Source organism: Kogia breviceps, chromosome 2 (genome assembly GCF_026419965.1).
Source record: "Kogia breviceps isolate mKogBre1 chromosome 2, mKogBre1 haplotype 1, whole genome shotgun sequence".
NCBI classification, from domain to species: domain Eukaryota; kingdom Metazoa; phylum Chordata; class Mammalia; order Artiodactyla; family Physeteridae; genus Kogia; species Kogia breviceps.
In genome coordinates, this window is record NC_081311.1 from 38,769,842 (window position 1) to 38,793,644 (window position 23,803).

Below are 23,803 nucleotides of genomic sequence, written 5' to 3' on the forward strand. Positions count from 1 at the left end.
AAGAGAGAGGATGTGCCGCGTCCAACCACAAGGCTTTTTAGAGTCTCCTGGGTCTCAAATGGTTCTCTATTACCTTTGAACTTCCTGAAAGTTAGTTACTCCAGCTAGGGAATCACTAGTATATGTCTTGTTAAATTTCAACCCTAATGCTCTAATCTCCGATAAGGGATAGCTTTTGCATTCAATTTCACATATTTTTCTTTATGGGAAATGAACCACACCCAGCAATTCCACTCTCTGCAGTCCCAACCCATCACCAACAACAATCAGAAGCTGTGAAGGAGGCTGAGGAGTTTTAGTGTATTCTGCCCTTAGGCAGATTGACTCCAAAATAATCCTAATCAGGTGAACACATTTTTCAATCTGAAAAATACCCACTGATGAAAATGTGGTATTTTCCCTCTGGAAACTCTGCTGCTATCTGTGCTTTCTGTTTATTGAAACAAGGTCACCCACCCCCCCCCCTCCCCACAACAGCCACAGAGCATGAACTTCCAGTCTCTTTCCAGAGGTTAGCTGGATCCATTCTGTATGCAGAAATTGACTTCCCTTGTGAATTTCAAGATGGACAGGGCTGCAAGCTCTGGCTGCGGTTTTGTGCATAGCACAGCTATGATTCTGGTTCTCGCCTCGCGATGTTAGACTAAATTATCTCCCCAGTCCAGTTGTTTCCCATTTAGCTGAGGGAGTCACAGCCATCGCAGGATCTGAGGACTCAAGAGCCCGTTTAGACCAGCCCTCCAACAGAAAGTCATTTCTTTGCCCTATCTAAAAACATCTCCCCAGGGAAAGCTTGCAGGCCCTCCCTTAGAAACGCATTCCTTCATCTTAACCCCAGTTTTTCTAAGTCCTTCGCGAAGGAATTAAAAAATTATTTTTATCCCGAGTTGAAAGAAAGACCTTCCAAAGGTTATGCCACTTACTTTGATGTAGGGGTGTTTTGCACAGGTTGTGCCCCACACATGGGAACAACGCTCCTCTTTTCTGTGTTCGTAGAATTCAGGGTCTCGTAAGATAGCCACCTTCCGTCCTCCGTGTGTCAGGACAAACTCGCTGCACCCTTCCAGCCGTGTCTTATCGTCCGCAGAGACGGGCAGCACGACGGGGATGCTCATGTTGATAACTCCGTCTGTGGAAAGAGCCATCCGAGGCATGAATGTGGGATACAAGGTGTGGGCTCCTTTAAAGAGGACTCAAACGTGCACAATGTCTCTTCCGGACATTCCCTGCAACAGGCATTAAGACCTAACTCTAACATGGTGATGTTGGCTGCACTGGTTTCTCTAGCGTCTGTGATAAATCCTTTGAGAAGAGGCTTCTCAAAGCAAAAGATGGAGCGTTTGTGAAAAGTGGGCTGTTTCAAATTGTAGGGGCGGCTTCAGGAAGTGAGTTGGAGGACCATGCCCGAGGGGGTGGCTCCCTTCTGAGTTCCCTCTTTAAAATTTGGTCCTGACCTCAACACACTAGGAAGCTGAAAGTCTTGAAAAATCCAACTAGATAAAATAAAGGTTGGCGATAACCTGCATATCTGCGAATTCCACACCGGCAAATTCAACCACCGCGTGGATAGCAAACGTTATGCAGGATCCACCTTTGGTTGAATTGTGGATGAGGAACCCGCAGATACGGAGGTTTGCACTGTGGGGCTGGAGCATCCACAGATTTCGGTATCTGCGTTGGGTCCTGGAACCAACCCCCCTCAGATTGGGAGGGATGACTGATTTCTTAGTGAAGCCGGATAATGTAAAAGAAACCACACAGCTGTTTCTCCCCTTTTGTAATGGTGCCCTAACATTCTAGCAAATGTGTCAGGCTTTCAGTTGTACTTACAGTGAGAAAATGGGGGCACAGAATTAAGTGTATAACATTAAAGAATATCAGGGAGATTTGGGGGGAGTTCCCAAGTTCAAGACTCAGAAGGGAAGGAAAGGAAAGTGAGTAAAAAAAAAAACATTCAACTTGTTACCCAGTTTAAGCTCGTACTGCTTGCCGATCCACCGGCCAATAAATGGAGAAATGAGTTGCTGGGAGAAGGAACAGCAACTTTATTTGGAAAGCCAGCAGACCGGGAAGATGGTAGACTAGTGTCCCAAAGAACCACCTTCCCTGAATTCAGGCTTCTTTTATGCTAAAAGGGGAGAGGATACAGTCAAACAGTTTCTGGTTCTGGTCAGACTCCAAGGGGATGTTAATCTCTCCCTCCCTGGGGTCATTCACAGGTGGGCTTAGTCAGGATGTTTTCTGTGAGCTAAACAAAGAAAGTCTTTTAGCTTAAACTTCATCACATGAGAGGCAGGGTTCCCAGAGATGGGCCATTATGTATAATTTAAGTTTACAGGCAACGTCCCTTTAGGGATTAACTTGTAAAAGCAATAGAATAAAAAGGTTAAAGTAAAAGAAACAGATCCAATGTGGAGTAAAATTTGTTCTTCCTTATTACAAACTCAGGATTTCCAAAAGAGGAAGCAAATGCTATTATTTATGGATTGGAGGAAATGTACCATAGATTAATGAAGTCTTTTACATCTAACTTTCAAAATCCAACATTTAGACCACTTCTGATAGAGTTAAAGATCTGAGATCTGAGTTGTATTTCTTTGGGGCATAATACTCCCCCACTAGCTATGAAACAAAAGTCTACAGGCATATCACTTTGCACATTGAAAATACTCTCCAAAAGTTACTAGGACATAAAGAATGTCACAGGATATATACAGCAACTTCCAGCAATAAAGAAATCCCATCCATCATAAAATCCTACAACCTGCTCTGGGAGCCTCATAAATAACAGGAAACTGTACACAGAAAGTATGAGTTTCCTCACTCAAGTTAACTACTTTGTTTCAAAGTTCACAAACAATAAGAGTAGTCCAAGCAAGCCCTGTGCAGAGAGCACTAAACTCAAAGCCAGGCCATCTCCTGTTTACTACCTGTGTCACTCACCTTCTCTGTCCTCCGTTTCTCCACTTGGAAACTGGGATCATAAATAATATGTACATCCCTGGGTTGCTGGGAAGAGGCTTTCTGTGGATAGCATGACCACACTGCTTACAAAGAGTGCCTTGACCAAAATAAAGTAAAACAAGATGCAAAGCAAAAGGTGGGTTGGGTGCGGGCGGAAACCCAGCCCTGCCTGCAACACGCTTGCAGTGCTGCCTTCTATCAATTACTCTGGGTTGAAATCCATCCACTTGCTTGTTGCCATTGACTCCTTTGGTCCACTAGGTTCCAGCCCAACGTAGCCTCTGATCCACCTTCATCGTGGCCTTGAGTGAAAATCCCAACTAAGGAAACAACCTGACAGGTTGTCAAGAGACTAATCTGTGGGATGTTGTGGAAGGGAGTTCTACCGAGTAACAGTGCCAACTGATCTCCTACACCTGTAGCTACAACTCCACGCAGGTAAAAGCAGATTTACTGGGGTTTCCCTATCATCTTAATCAGCTTTTCTAATACATAAAATTATCCTACAATTTAACTCCGTGCTGAAATAACCTCCATAGCTTTGAACATTGACTCGGGCTTTCGGCCTTTTTCCATCATGTGCTTCAGCTCTGGCGGGAACCACCCTGATTATTTTACTGCAGTATAACTCATTTTGGAAAAGAGTATGGTAGTTTTTCAGCCACAGTTAGTCCAACACTTAACTTCATGTTTAATTGAACAATCTTGCTTTTGCTTTAAATAATTTTCAAGCCTGTTGTTTTAACCTTGTAGATATGCTTATCATTTGTTTGGGACTATTTCTGGGCAAAAACTAAAACACTTTATATTGCTTAATTAGTCTTTTTCAAGGAAAAACAACAATGATGAAAACAATACTCAAGATAAATGATATCTTCAGAATTTTACCTTTTTCTTCTGGTACAGTGCAGAAGTTTAGAATTGCAGCGAGTACGTGTTTATTCCCAGTTTTATAACTATCAATTGTCATAGCTTGAAATTAAATTCATGCATAATTACTCATCACAAATGAAGTACAATCATCCACAATCCAACCAGGTACATCAACTTTAAATTGTATCTAAAATTGATTTATCCTTCATCAATTAAAAATGTTTTATAAATGCAATAGAAAAAAATTTCCAGATTTGTGAAACAAAATGGGGATGAACACTTAGTAGAAGTAATTAACAGAGAGGATCATCAATTTTTAAAATCGCAGGAACAAAATGTGCAACAGAAATTTAGAAACAAGTTTAATTTGTCAGCCAAATAAAACATTATAAACAACAGCTGCATCTGATCCAGAAATTTCCTGTTACTTGGACTCCTATCAACAGAAGAATGCAGCATTATTCTATCATAACTGGTTGTATCATGAACTGTTAGCAATTCCAACTGGTTCATTTAGATTTTTTTTTTTTTTAGTTATGTCCTTACCATTTCTAGTTAATATATCTAATTATAATAATTTAACTACTTATAAAGTTAAAGTACGTACCAGGAAGGAACATGCCTAGAGAAATACAAACAAAATTAAGAAACATATTGTTTTCAACTTTCCACCAAAATAATAGTAAAGCAACAATGACAAGGAACAAACTCCTACTATGAAGCTTCATACATACAACATACAAAGATACTGAGCTTTTTGTTACTGCTATTTCTAAAAATAGAGCAATGTGACAGCAAAAAGCTGGTGAAACCAGAATTTGTGTTGAATACTGTCCAATACAATCCAAAAGCATTTTAAACTAATTATGTTTTTAAATAATTATAACATATGTCAATAGCCCCTCCAACTTAAGCAAGAAGTTGTCTCTTACAAATATGTGATGTTAGAACTACTGTCATATGATTCCAAACCAGGCTTTGGGAGGTATACAGGCAAACTGCTTTAGAACGTCCTAGAATTCCAGATGTTTACAGGACATGAAAGTATGCCCAGGGGCTTCCCTGGTGGCGCAGTGGTTGAGAGTCCGCCTGCCGATGCAGGGGACACGGGTTCGTGCCCCGGTCCGGGAAGATCCCACACGCCGCGGAGCGGCTGGGCCCGTGAGCCACGGCCGCTGAGCCTGCGCGTCCGGAGCCTGTGCTCCGCACGGGAGAGGCCACAACAGTGAGAGGCCCGCGTACCGCAAAAAAAAAAAAAAAGAAAGTATGCCCAGTCCCAGGATAACCTGGATTTGAATCCAGGCTTCGAGTGAGTTATTTAATCTTCCCAATACTTATTTCCTCATATGGACAAAATACCTTCACAGTGGTGTTATCTTGATTAAATGTGATGTCCTATGTCAAGCACCAGGGTCAGAACACATTATGTGCTGAATAAATGCTGGCAGTATATAGAAAAGCTCTCAAGCCCTGCCTTAGAAAGTCAGAGCCGCCGAGGACTTGTCATTAAATGATCAGGTCTCACAAGGCTGCTATGGCTTAACCCTACTTGGATGCCACCAGTTAAGAACATAAGCTTGAAGTTCCATTTTTAAATTTAGATGTGACATTTATCATTGGAGGATCTATGACAGCCCCCCCAAACTATATATCCAGTGAGAAATAAAATAATAATGATACACTGACATGAAAATAGATCCTTGAGTAATATAGGGAGTAACATACTATATAATCATCAAAAACACTAAAAAATGATTTTTTATTTTGCTTTTGGACTGAGTAGACTGAGCTTTTTTTTTTTTTTTTTTTTTTTTTTTTACTATAGGGGGAAATTGTGAACCTTTGAGAAAAAATACTTTTGGGAGATAGGGTCAGAATAGAAACAATTTTACCTGCAGATTGTAGGTGATCAAGAAATGTGCAATTGTTTAATGGTAGATGAAAATGGCCACGTCTATGGCTACAAAAATTATTTCAAACTTTCGATGGTGGCGACTCAAACTTGCATAAACTGGTTAAAATTAAATGATATCCATACAAATGATACCTTGCCCAACCTTCTGATACAGAGAGACATCATTTTTGGAATTTAAACGTGTCTACTCAGTCCAAAAGCCATCGAGCCAAGCTCTGTCATGAGACTGTCATGGTGTGGTAGAGGGCAGTGTTTCAACCAGCTTTCCCTAGACACCCTCAGGGCTGCTGTCCAGGTGGGAGAAAGACTGAGCCCACTTCTTCCAAAGGAGCAGTTCCATTTTTATCTGTTGTATATATTGCCTCAGATTTCACTGAAATAGTTATGACTTGGAAAAAAAAAAAGTTTGACCACTACTGCTGATGTGGCGGGAAAACCCCTCCAGACTAGAGTTCAGAAGATGAACTGCACTGCCTGTCCCAGCAGGCTCATATTTGTTTTCATTATCTATCTCCAGCAGCAAGAACAAACCCTGACATCCGAGGACACTCAATAAATATTTATTGGCTAGCTGATGAACATCTTATCTGTGCTACTTCCAAACGGATGTGACTAGAGATAAGCTACTTGGTCTGTTCAAGACTTTGAAGTCCTTTTAATTTTATGCAGTGAGGGGGTTGTTAATATATGGAACATTTACTATTGGACCAGGTACTGTATTCTTTTAAACATTCAACATCCCATTGAGGTAGGTACTATTATTAATATCCCTATTTTACAGATGAGGAAACTGAGGCCCAGAGAGTTTCACTTTGGCTCCACAGCTCACTCTTATCCACTATGATATTCTGCCTCTACTTAGGTAGAGGTGGGCAGCATATTACATCCCTGGTATGTATTTTTATTAATTGACTTACAGAGGAATTAAGGAGGCTTCTGGAGGGTATGGGGAGTTTTGAAACCTAACTATAACTGGGGTTGCTTTACGCCCCATTCCCCAGGCAGAGGCACAAACCTAGAACATGAACATCTTTCTCAGGAAAGAACACCTGATTTGATTTTTCTTCCTAGAAGGTTTGGAGCCCTGCTCAGTATTACAAATTCCCTCCCCCACTTCTCAGCTATTCCACACGATCTTGAAACAAATAAGTTCTATTTGATAAGGTCAAGACAGTTCTAGGAAGGAAATGATCAGATAAGGATCCGGAAGTTTCCTGAATGAGACATCCTTCCAACCTTGACAGGAGCAGTTCTCTAAAAGCCATTCAGCTTCTGCCCAGAAAGCTGCCTTAACACCCCGTATTAGAGTTTAGTGGATGAAGCCATCCTAATATATTTCATGTATGGGCATGAATATCAACTCTTTATTATCCACCAAGGAAAGCAGCTGCTGCAACAGTGTTTGCTGGAGGATGGGAGGCATCCTGCAAGTCAGCAATGAGTGCCAAGTTCATCCTGGCTTTCCCAAGATGGTCCAAGCAGCTGTCAATGGTGCTTCTGACTGTCCACTGCCTCATGAATATCAAGGCCAGCAAAGGGCAGGTGGAGGTGAAAAAGACTTAACCTTCTCTTGGCTTTGTGTTCAAGTCAAACCTTTATTTTTTGGTTCCTTAGCTTTAAATAATCAATAATCCTTTGAGGATAACCAAAAAAAAAAAAATCCTAAAAATGGAAGCTTATACATAATTGGACACACCATAAATAATCTAAATATTTTCACAATAGGATTTACAAACCAAGGATTAGCATTTCTTGTTCCTGTGAAAACTTATGAGAAATAGTCTTTTCTTTAATAATAAAAAGTAACAAACAAACAAATGAAAAAACAAAAACCCATACCGTCTAGCAGGGTGCCAAAGTGTATAACCTGCAAGTACTCCTTTTCCCTCATAAAACCTTTGAGGGGAGTGGCCCAGCCTTCACTCAAAACTTGGACCCACTGAAGATCCAGCTGCAAAACACAAAAAAGCAGGTGAACATTTCCATAAGCTCCATTTTCCAGCCATCTGGCCCCAGGGCAGTCCTTTCTTATTCAGTTGACAGGAGAATGAAGGCAGAACCTTTTATGATTTAAGCGTTCCCATATGTAATGCTGACCCATGATCTAGGGGCTGGAGAAGTTTGAGTCTAGAACTTTCTGTGGGAGAGTGGTGAAAACATTTCAAACTGGGATGACTTCTTTGAACACTTTAGGCTATCCTTACAATGTGCAACTGTATTGAAGATTCACTGTTCATTCTTTTTTCCACAAAAATTCTGGTTTGGCTACATTTTTTTCACCAAATGTGCTAGTTATTTGACTGAACCGAGCAAAGCACTGACACTAAGATAAATGTCCAGGGACTTCCCTGGTGGCACAAAGGTTAAGAATCCGCCTGCAAATGCAGGGGACACAGGTTCGCGCCCTGGTCCGGGAAGATCCCACATGCTGCGGAGCAGCAAAGCCCGTGCGCCACAACTCCTGAGCCTGCGCTCTAGAGCCCGCGAGCCACAGCTACTGAGCCCGCATGCCACAACTACTGAAGCCTGTGCGCCTAGAGCCCATGCTCCGCAACAAGAGAAGCCACTGCAATGAGAAGCTCGTGTACCCCGATAAAGAGTAGCCCCCACTCACCGCAACTAGAGAAAACCCGTGTGCAGCAACAAAGACCCAATGCAGCCAAAAATAAACAATAAATAAATTAATTTTTTAAAAAAAAGACAAATGTCTAAAATTCTGAGCGTGATACTGACAGGCCTTCGAGCTCTGGCCCCAGGGGCTCATGTAGGGTTGTCTACCAGCCACCACTCCCCACCTGGGGGCCTAGTCACCAACAGTGCCAGACAGTGTGCCATCTGAACACACACGTGGTTTCAAGGCCATCCTCCCCTCTACCTGAAAACCCTGTTCGTCATTTAAAACCCAGCTCAAAAAATAAAAATAAAAAAATAACCCCCCCAAAAAATAAATAAATAGATGTAAATAAAAATAAAACCCAGCTCATGGGCCACTGCTCTGAAATCTTTCCTGTCACCCCTAGGATCAAAAGAATTAATCATTAGATTCTTTGAAGTTCTTCTGTACCTTGCAGACCATTTTGTTATTGGAACGATTATTCCGCACTGTAATTATAATTATGTGTTTCTTACCTGCCTGGAGCATTGGAAAACTCAGAATTTATTGTGTTTATAAATTCATCATGACTTACTAAAGCCTGGGGTCTTCATGAGCTGAAACACATTCCCAATGTACTCTGCCTCTTAAAAAAATGTCCAAGGTTTTAATGGATACCAAAAGGTTACCAGTGAAGACTTGATCACCTTATATGAACCAACTAACACTAACCAGTAAACAGGCCAAGGCATCTGCAGGGCTGTTTGCTGGGATTGCATCTTAACTAAATCTTCTAGGTAGCAAAATCAATGCAACCAAAGCTCCCTCTCCTCAGACCGGACCTCCCCCTGGTGAGGGAAGAGTGGGACGTGCAGAGTAGAAGAACGATCAAGGCATTCATGTCACTTTAGATCAGGGTTGCTTCTTGTTTTCTTCAAATTCCTTCTCAATGGTCCAAGAAACACCTGTATTCTGGACAAACTATTTTCTCAGCAACTGCCAACAAATAATTACTGCCTAATGCTTGAGCGCTGGCCTAACTGAAGGTATAATGACAAGCATATAAAACTGTCCTCTGCAAATAGAGAAGTTACGTTCCCAGTCTGCCTCTGTACATGGCATTGATCAGCTGCCTTGTGGCAACACTTGATGAGAGATTTTCTTGAAGAAGAGGTAAAAAATAAATCGGCAAAATGAGGTGTTTTTCTTTATAGGCATTGCATTTTCCTTATGCCTATCTTCCTTATTAATTAAGAGTACTTGTAAATGGGTTATAATGACTGACATTAAGCCTCACTCTCCATTAGCCAGTGTGCACCATCTTACCTTGGTAATTGATAACGAAGGGAGCACTTCGGCCTCAGCTCGGACTTGGTCGAGTTTGTTTTCTGGAACAAAGAGTTCGTGGATGCCTTTGATTATAGTGTGGGGTACAATGTTCTGAAATGAAGCAGACTTGGTAACAGTTTGGAATGAAAACTATAAAAAGAACATTTCAGTAAACAGATGATCTTTTATGACTGTATAAAACTATTAAAAAAAAAAAAAAGACGTTCAGTCCACCCACCTGCTCCTGCAGAAGTTCCACCACCTGCTGCACACACTCGCTCACCGAGGACAAATTGGTTTTAAGCACAAGCTCAGGAGTTTCAGGTTTCTCATAATCAGAATCAATACCTGTAAACCCTGCAAGGCAGAAGGCTGAAAATCACATCTGCACCAACAGAACAATCTTTTTACTCAATAAGACATAACACATGTTGCAATAACTTTTTCAACCGCTGTATTCAGATTAAAACAGAAAAGGTCAAACAGCTATCCTTGCCCTCTAGCCATAGATAAGAACATATACAGCTGTGGTTTCAATACAGAAAGCCCCAATTATCAGCAAAATCTGAGTCCAAGCCCTCTGCAGCTGATTAGAATGGAAACGGAAAACAAGTAGGAGGAAAACTGAAAGATTCCTCCTACACACACGCACATACACATATCCATTTTAATTCTCTAAACTTGCTTGCTTGTGGCTGGGGTGATAGTTCTTGAAAAATACAAGCCCACGTTTTAACTAGCCCACGGACATATTGAAGATATTACGGTTTGATAAAAAGTTGTGTGCACTATATGCAATTTTGGAAAACAGTTTTTGAAACTTCAGACAGATTTCTGGGCACAGACTAATAAGAATTGGTGGCATAAGTAAGTGGCAAAGATACCGCTGAACTGGCTCTCCTACCTTTGATCTCCCCAGCTCGGGCCCGTTTGTAGAGACCTTTTACATCTCTGCTTTCACAAATGTTTAGAGGCGCATCTACAAATATCTCGAAGAATGGCAGTCCTGCAGATTCATGAATTTTGCGGGCATTCTCACGATCCTGGAAAAAAATTACCTTTAAGAATGTAAGAAGAGGGACTTCCCTGGTGGCCCAGTGGTTAAGAATCCGCCTGCCAATGCAGGGGACACGGGTTTGAGCCCTGGTCCGGGAAGATCCCACATGCCATGGAGCAACTAAGCCCGTAAACCACAACTACTGAGCCTGCACCCTAGAGTCCATGAGCCAAAACTACTGAGCCCACGTGCCACAACTACTGAAGCCCACATGCCTAGAGCCCGTGCTCCCAATAAGAGAAGCCACCGCAATGAGAAGCCCGTGCAGCACAACAAAGAGTAGCCCCCGCTCACCGCAACTAGAGAAAATCCACGTGCAGTAACGAAGACCCAACGCAGCCAAAAATAAATTAAAAAAAAAAAAAACTTGGCAAAAAAAAAATGAATGTAAGAAGAGGTTTCATAGTGAAATTCTTCATCACAAAATACTGTGTGCTCTGAGCTCTTCAGAGGTGTCAGGAAACTAGCCCTTTAGAGAAACTCCAGAAATTTCACTCTAGTAAACAAATCTCCCAAGTACTTTCCAAAAAAAAAAAAAAAAGCAAACAAAAAAAATGGGAAAGAATCCCAACTAAAAGACAGGGCTGGGGCTTCCCTGGCAGCGCAGTGGTTGAGAGTCCGCCTGCCGATGCAGGGGACACGGCTTCGTGCCCCGGTCTGGGAAGATCCCACATGCCGCGGAGCGGCTGGGCCCGTGAGCCATGGCCGCTGAGCCTGCGCATCCGGAGCCTGTGCTCCGCAACGGGAGAGGCCACAACGGTGAGAGGCCCGCGTACCGCAAAAAAAAAAAAAAAAAAAAAAGACAGGGCTGGCTATATGAGAGCATTTCATTCAAAGGATGTGTTCAAAGTACATAGTGTCTTATATGTAATTCACAGAACTTTCCTGTTTTAAAACAAGAAGAGTAACACTCCACCTTGTTGATTTCAACGTTAAACACACATAACCCGATGCATTGGCGATGAACTGCTGTTTTTCTTTAGTAAGCTAAGCCCTCTGACTTTTTGGAGAAATAATGGCTTGGCCGAAAAGTTCTTTCGGGCTTTTCGGTTAGAAGGGACAGGGAAACCCGAAAGAACTTCTCGGCCAACCCAATAAAATTACCGAGCTTTGGAATTTTTCTTGTTTAACTTTCTCTTCCTTTCAACTCTGGCCAAGTGTACCTTACCATTGTGAAAGGGGAAGGGTTTATGTCACCTGGTGCCCTGGCATCTGGAAATGAAGGGACTCTCTTTATATAACCAATATTAAAGAGAGGAAATGAGGGAGCAAGTGGGGGAAGGAGAGCCAGTGGGGGAAACTGAAAGTATGACATTCCTCTGTCCTCCCCTCCGCTGGCTCCTCATCCTGGCAGCTTGAGAGCCCTGGCGCTGTGTGTGGCAATTGTGTGCGTTGCCAAAGCATTTTACCTTTGCAAAAGGAGAAATGAAGCTGGTAATGCAGACCAGACCAGCGTCGGCAAACAGCCTGGCCACCTCAGCAATCCGGCGGATGTTTTCTTCTCTGTCCCAAGGAGAGAATCCAAGGTTTTTGTTGAGGCCATGACGGACGTTGTCCCCATCGAGGGAGTAGCAAGGGATGGCGTGGGAGACGAGATTCTCCTCCAGAGCAAAACTGATCGTTGTTTTTCCAGCACCAGAGAGACCTGTTCAGAATGGGCAAGACAGGACAGGCACTGTCTCTGACTGTTTGAGATAATAAATTGTGCTCTGATCCTAATTGTGAACTGATCCTAATTTTTACCTAATTTAAGCGTAACTAAACCCTCATTACAATCACTGGATTGACCTCAAATCAAAACCATTCAAATCTAGAAAAAGCAAAGTTTACTACAAGTCAAGTACTAGCATTTCTTTCAAATCTTGAAAAAACTATTTGTCCCTTGTTAGGATTGTAGCCTTTCAAAGCAAAAGGGGTTCGTCAATAGGGAGACCTTGGCAGGCTACATATGGTCCTTGGTGTGTTCTGCTTTTGAGACGGGCTGGGACCTGGGACCCTTTACCAGAGTGCTTGCACCTGGGCAAATGTCTCCTGGAGCAACAGAATACAAAGAAACTATAAGGGACTAAAAATACCTGCACACGGCCACAGCTGGGGCAAATTATAAACAATAAGATAAAAAGGCCAGAAACCAGCTGCCATTTCTGAGGTGCAGGGAGCAAAAGCAGGGCACTGCGCATGCTTCCTGCACACGGCGCCACCAAGAGGGTCAGCCGACCATCTAAGCCACTGCTCCAGCCTGACCACCCCTCTGCCCCTACTCGCATCCCATTTAAGGAACCGGTTCTCCCCACCTCAGGAGTGAGCAAGGGCAATTGTTTCTTGTTTTCACTTCCCCCTGATGCAGCAGGGACCTCAATAAAGCCTTGCCTGAATTCCTTGTCCGGCCTCTTATCAATTTCTATTGATTAAGGAGTCCAAGGACCTGAGTTGGTAACACTTTACCGGCACAGTATTTTATAGATTAGAAAGTTGTGCATACAAATTCATATTACGGCTTCTCTTGAAAAAGAATAAGAGGCTCTGGCAGTGGTGTCCTCCTATTCCCTTATGAGAGCCATCAGCTGGAGTGGAGGGACAGCCAGCCCTTGGAGACTGGGAGGCCCACCTCCCTTGGAGACTGTGCTAAGCACCCATCTGACAAGAGAACCAACATACTGTCATTTTGTTTTCAAGATTTTCCAAAATGATTCTCAAAACACAAAGACAGAGAACCACCCTGAACTACGCTGTAGATGTAGTTAGAGTTGCCATATACTCTTAGGTGTTTGGAGTCTTTACACGAGAGTGGAGTTACAAGGTGCCTTTTACCATGGTTTCAAAGCACAGTGATTGGGAACACACACACACACACACTATAATTTCTACATGAGGGAGAATGTAAGGAGAAAGCGAACGAAATGCTACCCACTAAAATTAATTAAGAGCTCAAAATATGAACCACCCTGGAAAAGGAGCCCTCTAAAAATTCAGTTGTTCTAAAGATCTCTGAACCTGAAGAAAAATGCAGTGATGCCAAGCCACTGTCAGACAGCACCCGGAAGAGGAAAAGTCAGGACGGGGGCAGAAAAGAAAGTCAAGAAATTGTTAATACAGAGAAGACAGCAGGGGGAAAGAGGAAAAATAAAAAGTAAGAGTAAAGAAGGGACACAGGACAGAGAGACTTGGAAAGAAAGGTGATATATGAAAGGTAAACAAGTATTTTCCATATTTTTAGTTATGTTTTAAAGTCATGCACTTGGCTTTGACAGAGGATCATTAGAAGAAATGGCTACGTGAAGAATGTGTTGGCAGTCTTTGTAAATCAAGGCATTGTCTATTATATCTTTATGTAATTCAGTTTCATTTGACTAGAAATTAATGTGATAAATTCCTCTTAAAAGTTATGTCCAGTTGTGGGGTAGGAGAAATGGGACTCCTGAATCTCTGTTACGTTCTCTTGCATCAGAAAATGAGAGAAACAATAGAAATTTCTAACACAGTTAGCTGTATTAAAATAGATCATTGGAATATTTATTTTAATACATTGAAGTAACACCAATTACATTTACTGAGAGTTTTACTAGGGACCAGGACTTGTGCTAAGTGCATATATGTTTTATTTCATTTTGTTCTACCTATACCTCTATGAGGCAGGTATTATCTTTATTCTCATTTTACAAATAAGGGAACCGAGGCTTAGAGAGGTTGGTTGGCTTGTCCAAAATCACACAGCTAATGTAGGTGAAGCTGGTACCCAACTCCAACTCTCTAGTTTTGAAGTATTTGGTTTCTCCTGATTTGCCTGGTCAATATCCAACGTCTGTAATATGAGAATAAAAAATAAACTAGGAAAAGATGACTTTCTGAGAGTAAGAAAAGACAGAGGAAGTATACCCTTGAGATTTTTTTTTTTCTCTTCTACCTGTTCTTTTTGTCTTTTCAAGGGTGTTTTACATTAAGAAAAATGGACTCTGTGGGTATGTCCTAATTCAAAATTTGGACAAACACATGAAGGCAAAACATCTCATGAAGGCAAACACATAGCAAGAGGGAAACATCGGGAGCACGCTGTTTTATTCACTGCTGCACGTCACGTCTCTCAGAGGGAACGGGGGAAACATATCAGGAATTGCGGCAGGTGAATCTGCCTTCTAGGACGCAGCAGCCTCCTTGCCCTCTGTCCAGCCTCACCCTGGAAGCAGGGAAAGTTGTTCTTCCAGGGATGAATGAAACCCAGAAACCAAGGGCAAGTGCCACAGGCACTAGGAAATAACTTGAAAGAGAAGAATGAGGCTGCCTTAGACAGGAATAGGAAAGACTCAGAATAGCAAGACGCAAGGCAGGTCCTCGCTTGTTGTGTATTTTAGAACTATCTTCTGGTTAGAATAAATTAGCATTTGTGAGCAAACTAACACATAAGTTGATTTCATAACCTGGATAAACATATCTTTGCATCTGAGTTCATCTCCATACGAAATATTATGTCTACGAAATGAGCCTGTTTTTTTCTTTTGAGTCCAGCCTATGTCGGACCTGCATTCCCAGGAATCAACTTCCTCTACCTTGTACTCAGAGTACAAGGTAACAGCCGAGGACTAATTCCAGTTCTGTCACTAACCCTTAGCTTTGACATTCTGGGGCTATAAAAACACAAGAAAAGGGAGATTCATTTGGTCACCTCGGTGGGAATTAGTTCTTTTTTTATACACAAGGGACAATACTCAGCTACACAGAAAACATTAGTTTTGCTTCTTGCACAGATTTTAATTTTTTTAAATAAGTAAAATAGCCCCCTAGAATATTAAAACATCAGAAAAGAATAAAGAATATCTCTAATGGAAAGCCAAATGCTTGATGTCAAATTAGGAGAGCTCCGTTCATAACTGCCAGTAAATGTGTTTAGGCATGAAATTAAGAATTACAGAATTCCTTTGAGCTGAATGGGAATGTCATAATCAACTTGTCCCATCCTTTCCTGCCAAAGAGGTGAAAACAGAGAACTAGAGACATTCCATGACTTGATGGAAGTCCTATTTCTCACTGATGGGTAGAGTTAGGACTAACACCCCAGCTTTCTATTACAGCTCTCAGCCTCCTTCTAATGTGAACATACACATGTAATATGTATGTGACACTATCTTCCTAAAAATTGTGTGTCACCATCAGTTTTCCATTAAAAAATATATAGATCTCAACACAGCATACCTGTTAGCCACACGGTACATCCTCGGAATCCACCCCGTGTTCCAACCACCTGCCCTCTCTTATTCCTGCTCACATGATGTGCCTGATACACAACATTGGTGGATTTCTGCTGGGTCTCCTACAAAACAAGAGCAAGCACAATATTCAATTAATAAAATAATAAATCTCATAGGTATACATATACTAAAATAATAAAATAACAGATTACATAAATAGCCTTCCCTAACAGAAACTCCTTTTTTTTTTATAATTGGCATACAGAGTAACATTAATTAACTCTACTAATTTAGAAACAGACACTGCCTTTAGCATACCCCTCACCGTCCTCTGAAAGTATAATTTGAATGAGGCACTTTTTTTTTTTGTGGTATGCGGGCCTCTCACTGGTGTGGCCTCTTCCGCTGCGGAGCACAGGCTCCGGACGCGCAGGCTTAGCGGCCACGGCTCACGGGCCCAGCTGCTCCGTGGCATGTGGGATCCTCCCAGACCGGGGCACGAACCCGTGTCCTCTGCATCGGCAGGCGGACTCTCAACCGCTGCGCCACCAGGGAAGCCCGAATGAGGCAATTATTGATGCAATGCAAAAGTTCTGGTTCCATTGCATATGAAAATGTGTACCTTTAGGTAATGGTTAGGGGAATGTCTTTGTTTCAGTAAATGCATGTTCTTCCCAAGTCCCATGGGCATGAACTGAAAACAGCCCAAATACTCCAGCCACTGAGGAAATAATAGGGTGAGGCTGGTTGAGCTCCTCTCTAGAGAGCTAGGAGAGGCTCCGATCACAGAACGAAGAGTTAGAGGCCATTATACCCTTCCTGCTCCCACCCAGACACAGAGGTCAGCAACTTGAGAGTTTATCCCCGAAACAGGACTCCTTTTTCACAAGTCCTAAAATCTGCTTCCACTTTCCCAAGGGTCAGTGTATGAACTTTTTAATCTTTCAGAAAGGCCTGAAGAAATGGAAATGTACCAGTTATTAGTCTTGGAGGCTAACTCAAATCTTGAATGTCTTTATTTTGGCTGTAATAAAATCAGCCCCGTGAGGGCACAGATTATCTGATCCTGACCCTAAACTCTGACTGGAAGGTACACGTCTGATGAATAAAAAAAGGTAAAGTGAATCGATAAATACAGTTTGTGGTGGACAATTAAAAAAATAATATGTGAAGATGTGATCCAAGCGGGGAGGGGGTGGGTCAGGGGAACTCATAATGATGGTTAAATAAAAATACAAAGATTGAGAACTGCCCATATGTGTCTTTGGTATGGTAATTAAATTTCTAATGACAGATGTAATCCAAGTTGCTGGACTATAAAAATCTATGAAGCCTTTTAAACACTGTACATGTATACCCACCAGGGCAAAAAAAAAAAAAAGCTCCAATATTCTTTGAGCAAGACCCAGAGAGTTTTAGAAAACTCTGGGTCACATGAGGGCAACTTTTACATTCTGAAGCAAATTAAATCACCTCTTTATGCCTTTCCTTTGGGAAAAAAAAAAAGGGGGGGAATACAAATAGGACTGTTTGGAGGCTTATATGGATAATGGATGGGAACATGCTCTGTAAATGGCCAAGTTCCCTACAAATGTGGATGCTGACAATGATTATTCAGTGTATAGCTGCAGCAGGAGAGCCATCTGCATTAGGACCAGGAAATCCACTTCAAGACCAAGGAGGAAGGAGCCCCCTGCTGGCCCTTGGGGGCTCAGAAAGGCAGTGCACACCCGTGGGTTGGGCCTGCTAGTGAGGCACAGAGCCCCACTAAGGGGCCAGCTGGCAGGGAGCAGCATTATCAGTGTCAGCGGGAACCAAGAGGTAGGTGAGGTGTTGAAATCTGGGATTGGCTGGGTTAAGTTACCTAAAGCTCTCCAAGGCTAGGCGCTCTGATCATCAAACAAACCTGGTCAGAACCCAAGACGTGGAAGGGGTTGGGACATAGTAGACATCAGGGGTGGCTTGCACGAGAGGATTCATAAAGGGGGACAAATGAGGCCAGTCCATGAGATATTCTAGCCGTGTCTTCCCTGGGTGAATAAATCCCCTGAAGGTATCCTGAGTCTTTTGTGCCAAGTACACTTTATGGCTCAAGGATAGCATTAAAATTTTCTTTCTCTCCATTTCCTTGTTAATCACTGCCATTAAATTCAAGAACACTGGGTGTGGATATCAGGCCCACAAGTCAGTTCATCCGTTTCAGTAAATGTTTATGTAAATGAGCTCCTACTAAGTGCCGGGGGCCATACGAGGCACTGGGAATATAGTACTAAACAAAGCAGAATTCCTGGCAACATTTTAGGGGGAAATACAGACAAAAAGATCAAGTCACTGGGCCCCTCAGAGGAGAGGGAGGGTCTCAGCCATATATCTCTCTACTGTGTGAAGTGTATGGCTGTTAGCATAACTGAAGCCATCTTGGGCCGTTACAGTCTCTCCTGTTCTTCTGCTGACCCTGCCAGGGACTGTAATGTAAAGTGAATCACTTCTCTGTCATCGAGGGCTTTGTAGTTAATACATATTGTTTAATAATCATGAGAACCAGGTGACCTCTCCTCTATGCCCTGTTAGTCCCCAAACAATGACGAAAACCTTCACTGACGTATTCCTCATGCCCACGAAACTCGTTACCCGTTCGTAAGTCTTGACATAGAAAGGCACGTCCTGTTTCCAAGTACCTACCCCCATACTCTAGGTTAATGTAAAATTGTCCCAATGGCCCCTCAGTGGCATGGAGTACGGCTGCGAATGCTTCTGGATCGTTGTGGACACAATCCTGATCCCATCCTGTGAGTAAGTTACCCCATAATAAACTGATCCATTGATTGTATGGAGTTGCCTGCCTCATTTTGTTCAGTCTCAAGATGCCTTCTTAGTTCAGTGGGCACTATGTGTTCCCTCCATCCTCTGACATGAAGATATATAAAGAATACCTGCAACTCAATAATAAAGAGACAACCCACTTTATAAAAGTGGGCAAAAATTTTGAACAGTCACTTCACAAAGGAAGATGCACAAATGGCCCATAAGCACATGAAGAAGGGCTCAATGTCACTAGTCATGAAAGAAATGCAAATTAAAACCAAAGTGAGACACTACTGATAACATCGTCCGTCAGCAAGGATGGGTGGGCTCTCATATGTTTTTGTTTGTCTGTTTTGTAATTTTATTTTTATTTATTTACTTATTTTTGGTTGCATCGGGTCTTTGTTGCTGTGTGTGGGCTTTCTCTAGTTGCGTCGAGCCGGGCCTACTCTTCGTTGCGGTGCGCGGGCTTCTCACTGCAGTGGCTTCTCTTGTTGCAAAGCACAGGCTCTAGGTGCGCGGGCTTCAGTAGTTGCAACACAACAGCTCAGTAGTTGTGGCTCGCGGGCTCTAGAGCACAGGCTCAGTAGTTGTGGCACACTGGCTTAGTTGCTCCGCGGCATGTGGGATCTTCCCGGACCAGGTCTCGAACCCATGTCCCCCGCATTGGCAGGCGGATTCTTTACCACTGCACCACCAGGGAAGCCCATGTGCTCTCATGTGTTGAGAGTGGAGGTGTAAAGTGGTCCAACCATCTCAGAAAGAAACCTGGCAGTTTCTTATAAAGTCGAACATTTACCTCCCTTAGGACTCAGCAATTGCATTCATAGACATTAACTCAAGAGAAATGAAAACTTATACCCACAAAAGGACTTGTATAAGAATATGATTAGGGCTTCCCTGGTGGTGCAGTGGTTGAGAGTCCGCCTGCCGATGCAGGGGACACGGGTTCGTGCCCCGGTCCGGGAAGATCCCACGTGCCGCGGAGCGGCTGGGCCCGTGAGCCATGGCCGCTGAGCCTGCGCGTCCGGAGCCTGTGCTTTGCAACGGGAGAGGCCACAACAGTGAGAGGCCCGCGTATAACAAAAAAAAAAAAAAAAAAAAAAATATGATTAGCAACTTTTTTGGACAAAAATGTAAATAACCAAGGGTCCATCAAATAGGAAAATAGATAACAACAACAACAACAAAACGCCCAGATTATAGAATACTCTTCTAATGGAATACTAATCAGCAATAAAAAGGAATGAGCTACTGACATATGCAACGTGGATGATAATAAATGAAAACATTTTGCTGAGTCAAAGAAGTCTTACCCCCCAAAAATACATGTGATTCCATTTAAATGACGTCTCCCATCAGGGAAAACTAATTTGCAAAGTCAGAACAGCAGTTGCCTCTGGGTGATGGCAATCCTGTACGTCCTGATAAGGGTTTGAGGTACATAGGTGTCTGCATTTGCCAGAAGTCATGGAATGTACACGTAAGATGGGTACTTCATGACATGTAAATTTTACCACATGCAAAAAAAGAACCATTTAAAAAAAAAACCTAAGCAAATACGGAAATACCTAATAAGACTCAGATGGTGGGGGACTTCCCCGGTGGCACAGTGGTTAAGAATCTGCCTGCCATGCAGGGGACATGGGTTCAATCCCTGGTCCGGGAAGATCCCACATGCCACGGAGCAACTAAGCCCGTGCGCCACAACTACTGAGCCTGCACTCTAGAGCCTGTGAGCCACAACTACCGAGCTCATGTGCCACAACTACTGAAGCCCACGTGCCTAGAGCCTATGCTCCGCAACAAGAGAAGCCACTGAAATGAGAAGCCCCCACACACACCCTGACAGCAACTAGGGAAAGCCTGCGCGCAGCAACGAAGACCCAACGCAGCCAAAAAAAAAAAAAAAAAGAAGAAAAAAGATTCAGAAGATGCAGATGGTGGAATGATATTGTTCACCATAGCTGCGTTTGTGGAAAAGGGCTCTGATCCCATCACAGCACATTTGAATTAAGGGACTGCTGCCTACCTGTGCACGTGAATGCCCACCAGTGCTTAATTTGTCCACAGACATGGGTTTTTTTCCTCTCTTTTGGCTGTTCCTTCTTCCTAGAGGCTGAGATCCAGAATAAACTCCAGGCTTTGCTAGTCTTCTGTGGAAACTTTGTTATGATCTTGTTAATTGCCTCCCCAACAAGCACTTGGTTTTCCAAAAACATCAGAGTCCACCGGAAGGATCTACTCTCTTACAGTATGTAATAGTTAATCTCTGAACTGTTGGTTTTTATTAACTGCATCTTAATCATGGGTGTTTGTCCAGATTTTCTATCACTCCAACAATGTTTTAAACAAACAAAATCTTTTCAGATGGCCAGGTACTGGGGCTTTTTTGTTTGTTTTGGGAAGATATTTTGCTTCTTATTTATCTCAAATTTACCCTTGATTTTCTCCAAAAGGCAAACAAATAAAATAGAAGCAGATGTTTTGAAGGATATTTGAACTGCAAAGGGGAGAGGCAGCCGAAAACTTTTCTTTTCCTTGTTGAAACCCTTCCTTCCTTCTTAAGAGCATATGGTGTTGTAAGCTTCGGAAAGAAAGTGGCTGTCAGAAAAAGGATTCTCTCTATGGAAAGCAAAGCACATGTTAAAGAACAAATGCTTGCCTCCCTGTGAATAGAAAAGGAGCACACAGATGTCCTCGGCACCTCGTCTAACCCTGACACTTAACCGGAAGTGGCCCAGAAACCACAAACTTGGTGGCATACTTCTATTCTGGGTTCCTAAGGAAAAAAAAAAAAAAATGCAAAAATCCCTACCTTCTTCCAGGTCACTGACCCAGAAAAACTCCCAGGAGTCGCATGACGATGGGTGTTGGTGTCAAGCAAATAGGAGTTTGAAACCCTCTTGGTAACCTACTTGCTCAGTGACCCTGGGCAAGTGATAAACATCCTCAAACCTCCATTTCCTGTTCTGAAAATGGGGCTAAGAATAGTTTCCTTATAGGGCTGCTGAATGGATTAAATACTTTTCTATATAAGGTAGCAAAGAAAATACATGACAAGGTAAGATGTTGAGGCTGATGAGGCCCAGGAGGCATTAACCTACCCTGGAGACATCATGGTAGTTTGAGGCCTAAGTCACCCAGATTTAGAAGTGTTCTAAGGCTTAGGTCCACTCTAAGGCAAGTCTAGGGAGGTGGGGGGCTCATGATCAAGTCAGACAATGGATAGGAAAGCAATTTTGTAGGGGTGAAGCATCGCACGCACACGCACGCACACGCACGCACAGGAGCACAGGAAGATGTTGTTGCCATTCTGATGATCATTTTCTTTGACCCAAAGCCCAGCGAGTAACATGCCTCTCCAAGGTGCACCAGTTTGAAGCCTCCTTGTTCTACCCACCCCACACTTAACTGCTCTCCTGCTGGCTGTCTCAGTCATGAATGCTTAGTCACCGGCATAAGGATGGCCTTTGCCCCAGGTTAGCCTCATGAGCTATTAAAGATGGGAACTTCATCACCCAGCCCAGCGTTGCAGTGAGTATCTCTGCCAGATCCACTCGTCACTCCCATCGGAGATGCCTAAAGGGGGGGTAGGAAGGAGCTTCTGGAACTCAGGGTGGGATAGGCTAGGTCACGGCAGGCCTTGCTTTTACGTGACTAGAAGAAAAGATGCTACATGGGGAAAAGACTTCAGATGATTTCATGGCAGGGCGAGGCACCCTTGGGAGCCAAATCAGAGCCTGTGCTACAGTGAGTAGTCTTATGAAAGAGAGGGCGCTGGAGGAATGAGGAAGCTGGAAAGCGCAGGTCAGTTTACGAGTTTCTCGGGGCTCAAAGGTTTTTGACTTGTGCCTAATGTCTTCAATCAAAAACAAGTAAGTGGATTTGAATTCCCCCTACACCCTCCTGCCTCCCCCGCAGTGCAAACAAGTCCACTTTCTTTCTCTAATGATGACTCTGCTGTTGCCTTTGAACTTGGCCCTCGCTGCTGTTGGGCTGTGGTTTCATTGCTGTCTTGCTAATTAAAAGTGGCCCAAACCTCCCTGACCTCGGTGTGGAGTCCGAAGATTCATTTAAAGGTTTGCTTGCAGAAACCAGCAACCTCAGTGATCACCCTCTCAGGCTCATGGTAGGAGCTCCACTCTCACAGGCATTATCGCACTTATTGTTCAAAGCCCGGGAGGTGAGGAGACTGGACGTTGTGACCCATTTGCAGATCCTCAAACTACTGGCTGAAGTCCCACACCTGCACGATGCAGAACACACCTCCAGGCTTCCTGACTCCAAGTGCAGGTCTTACTCCTGCCCAGACAGAACTCCTAGTTTCCAGTCCCAGCTGTGGGACCTCTGTGTCACAGCTTCCTCAATGAGGACTAAATGATATCATGCATATTATGGCTTTTGAGACTACATACAAATGTAAACAATCAAAAGATCATTCTTACTTCATTTTCGTTACTTAACCTGAGTAGCTTCAAATGTTTTACCATTACAAATATCTATTTATATTTCTTTCCTTTCAGAGTATTTCCTTGGGGTCTGTAGCCCAAAGTGAAACAACTGAGTATGAAAAGTTACAAACTTTCGTTAAGTCTTATTATGTATTGCCAGTTCATTTTCCAGAAAGACAGAGCCAAGTTACCAGGCTACCACAATATATGTTTCTAAATATTCCAACTAACTTGTTATGTTTGCAGTTTTAATGTTTTTTTCCCCCTAGATTACTTCGTACCTATTTAGTTACTAGTAAGAATATGTATTTTTCCATGTTGTAAGTTACTTATGATATTTGTGTGTTTGTCTCTTTTGGTATTAAGTAAGGACAATCTAGGCAATGACCTCATCCACTTTTAAAAAATGTACTGTGGGCGAATTCCCTGGCGGTCCAGTGGTTAGGACTCTGTGCTTCCACTGCAGGGTGCACGGGTTCCATCCCTGGTTGGGGAACTAAGATCCTGCATGCTGCTCAGTGCAGCCAAAAGCATATTGGTACTTTTTTCTGTACTTTGTATAGTAAAAATTTTATTAATTATAATATACACTTTTTGTTCACTTTCCTTTTGATATACACTTTATTATAT

General features: G+C 42.8%; 1 protein-coding gene across 4 annotated transcripts in view; it reads right to left on the minus strand.

Annotated features, from left to right (window-relative positions):
- The window catches only part of PAPSS2 (3'-phosphoadenosine 5'-phosphosulfate synthase 2), a 204,375-nt gene that overhangs the window by 21,405 nt on the left and 159,167 nt on the right, over positions 1–23,803 (minus strand). For all 4 annotated transcript variants that reach the window (XM_067025102.1, XM_059053998.2, XM_067025103.1 and 1 more), the window contains 7 exons: positions 15,919–16,036; positions 12,141–12,376; positions 10,579–10,717; positions 9,913–10,031; positions 9,672–9,785; positions 7,592–7,703; positions 924–1,129 (listed from right to left, as the gene is read on the minus strand). In XM_067025102.1, the coding sequence (XP_066881203.1) occupies positions 924–1,129; positions 7,592–7,703; positions 9,672–9,785; positions 9,913–10,031; positions 10,579–10,717; positions 12,141–12,376; positions 15,919–16,036 (1,044 nt within the window). The remainder of the gene's footprint in view (positions 1–923; positions 1,130–7,591; positions 7,704–9,671; positions 9,786–9,912; positions 10,032–10,578; positions 10,718–12,140; positions 12,377–15,918; positions 16,037–23,803) is intronic.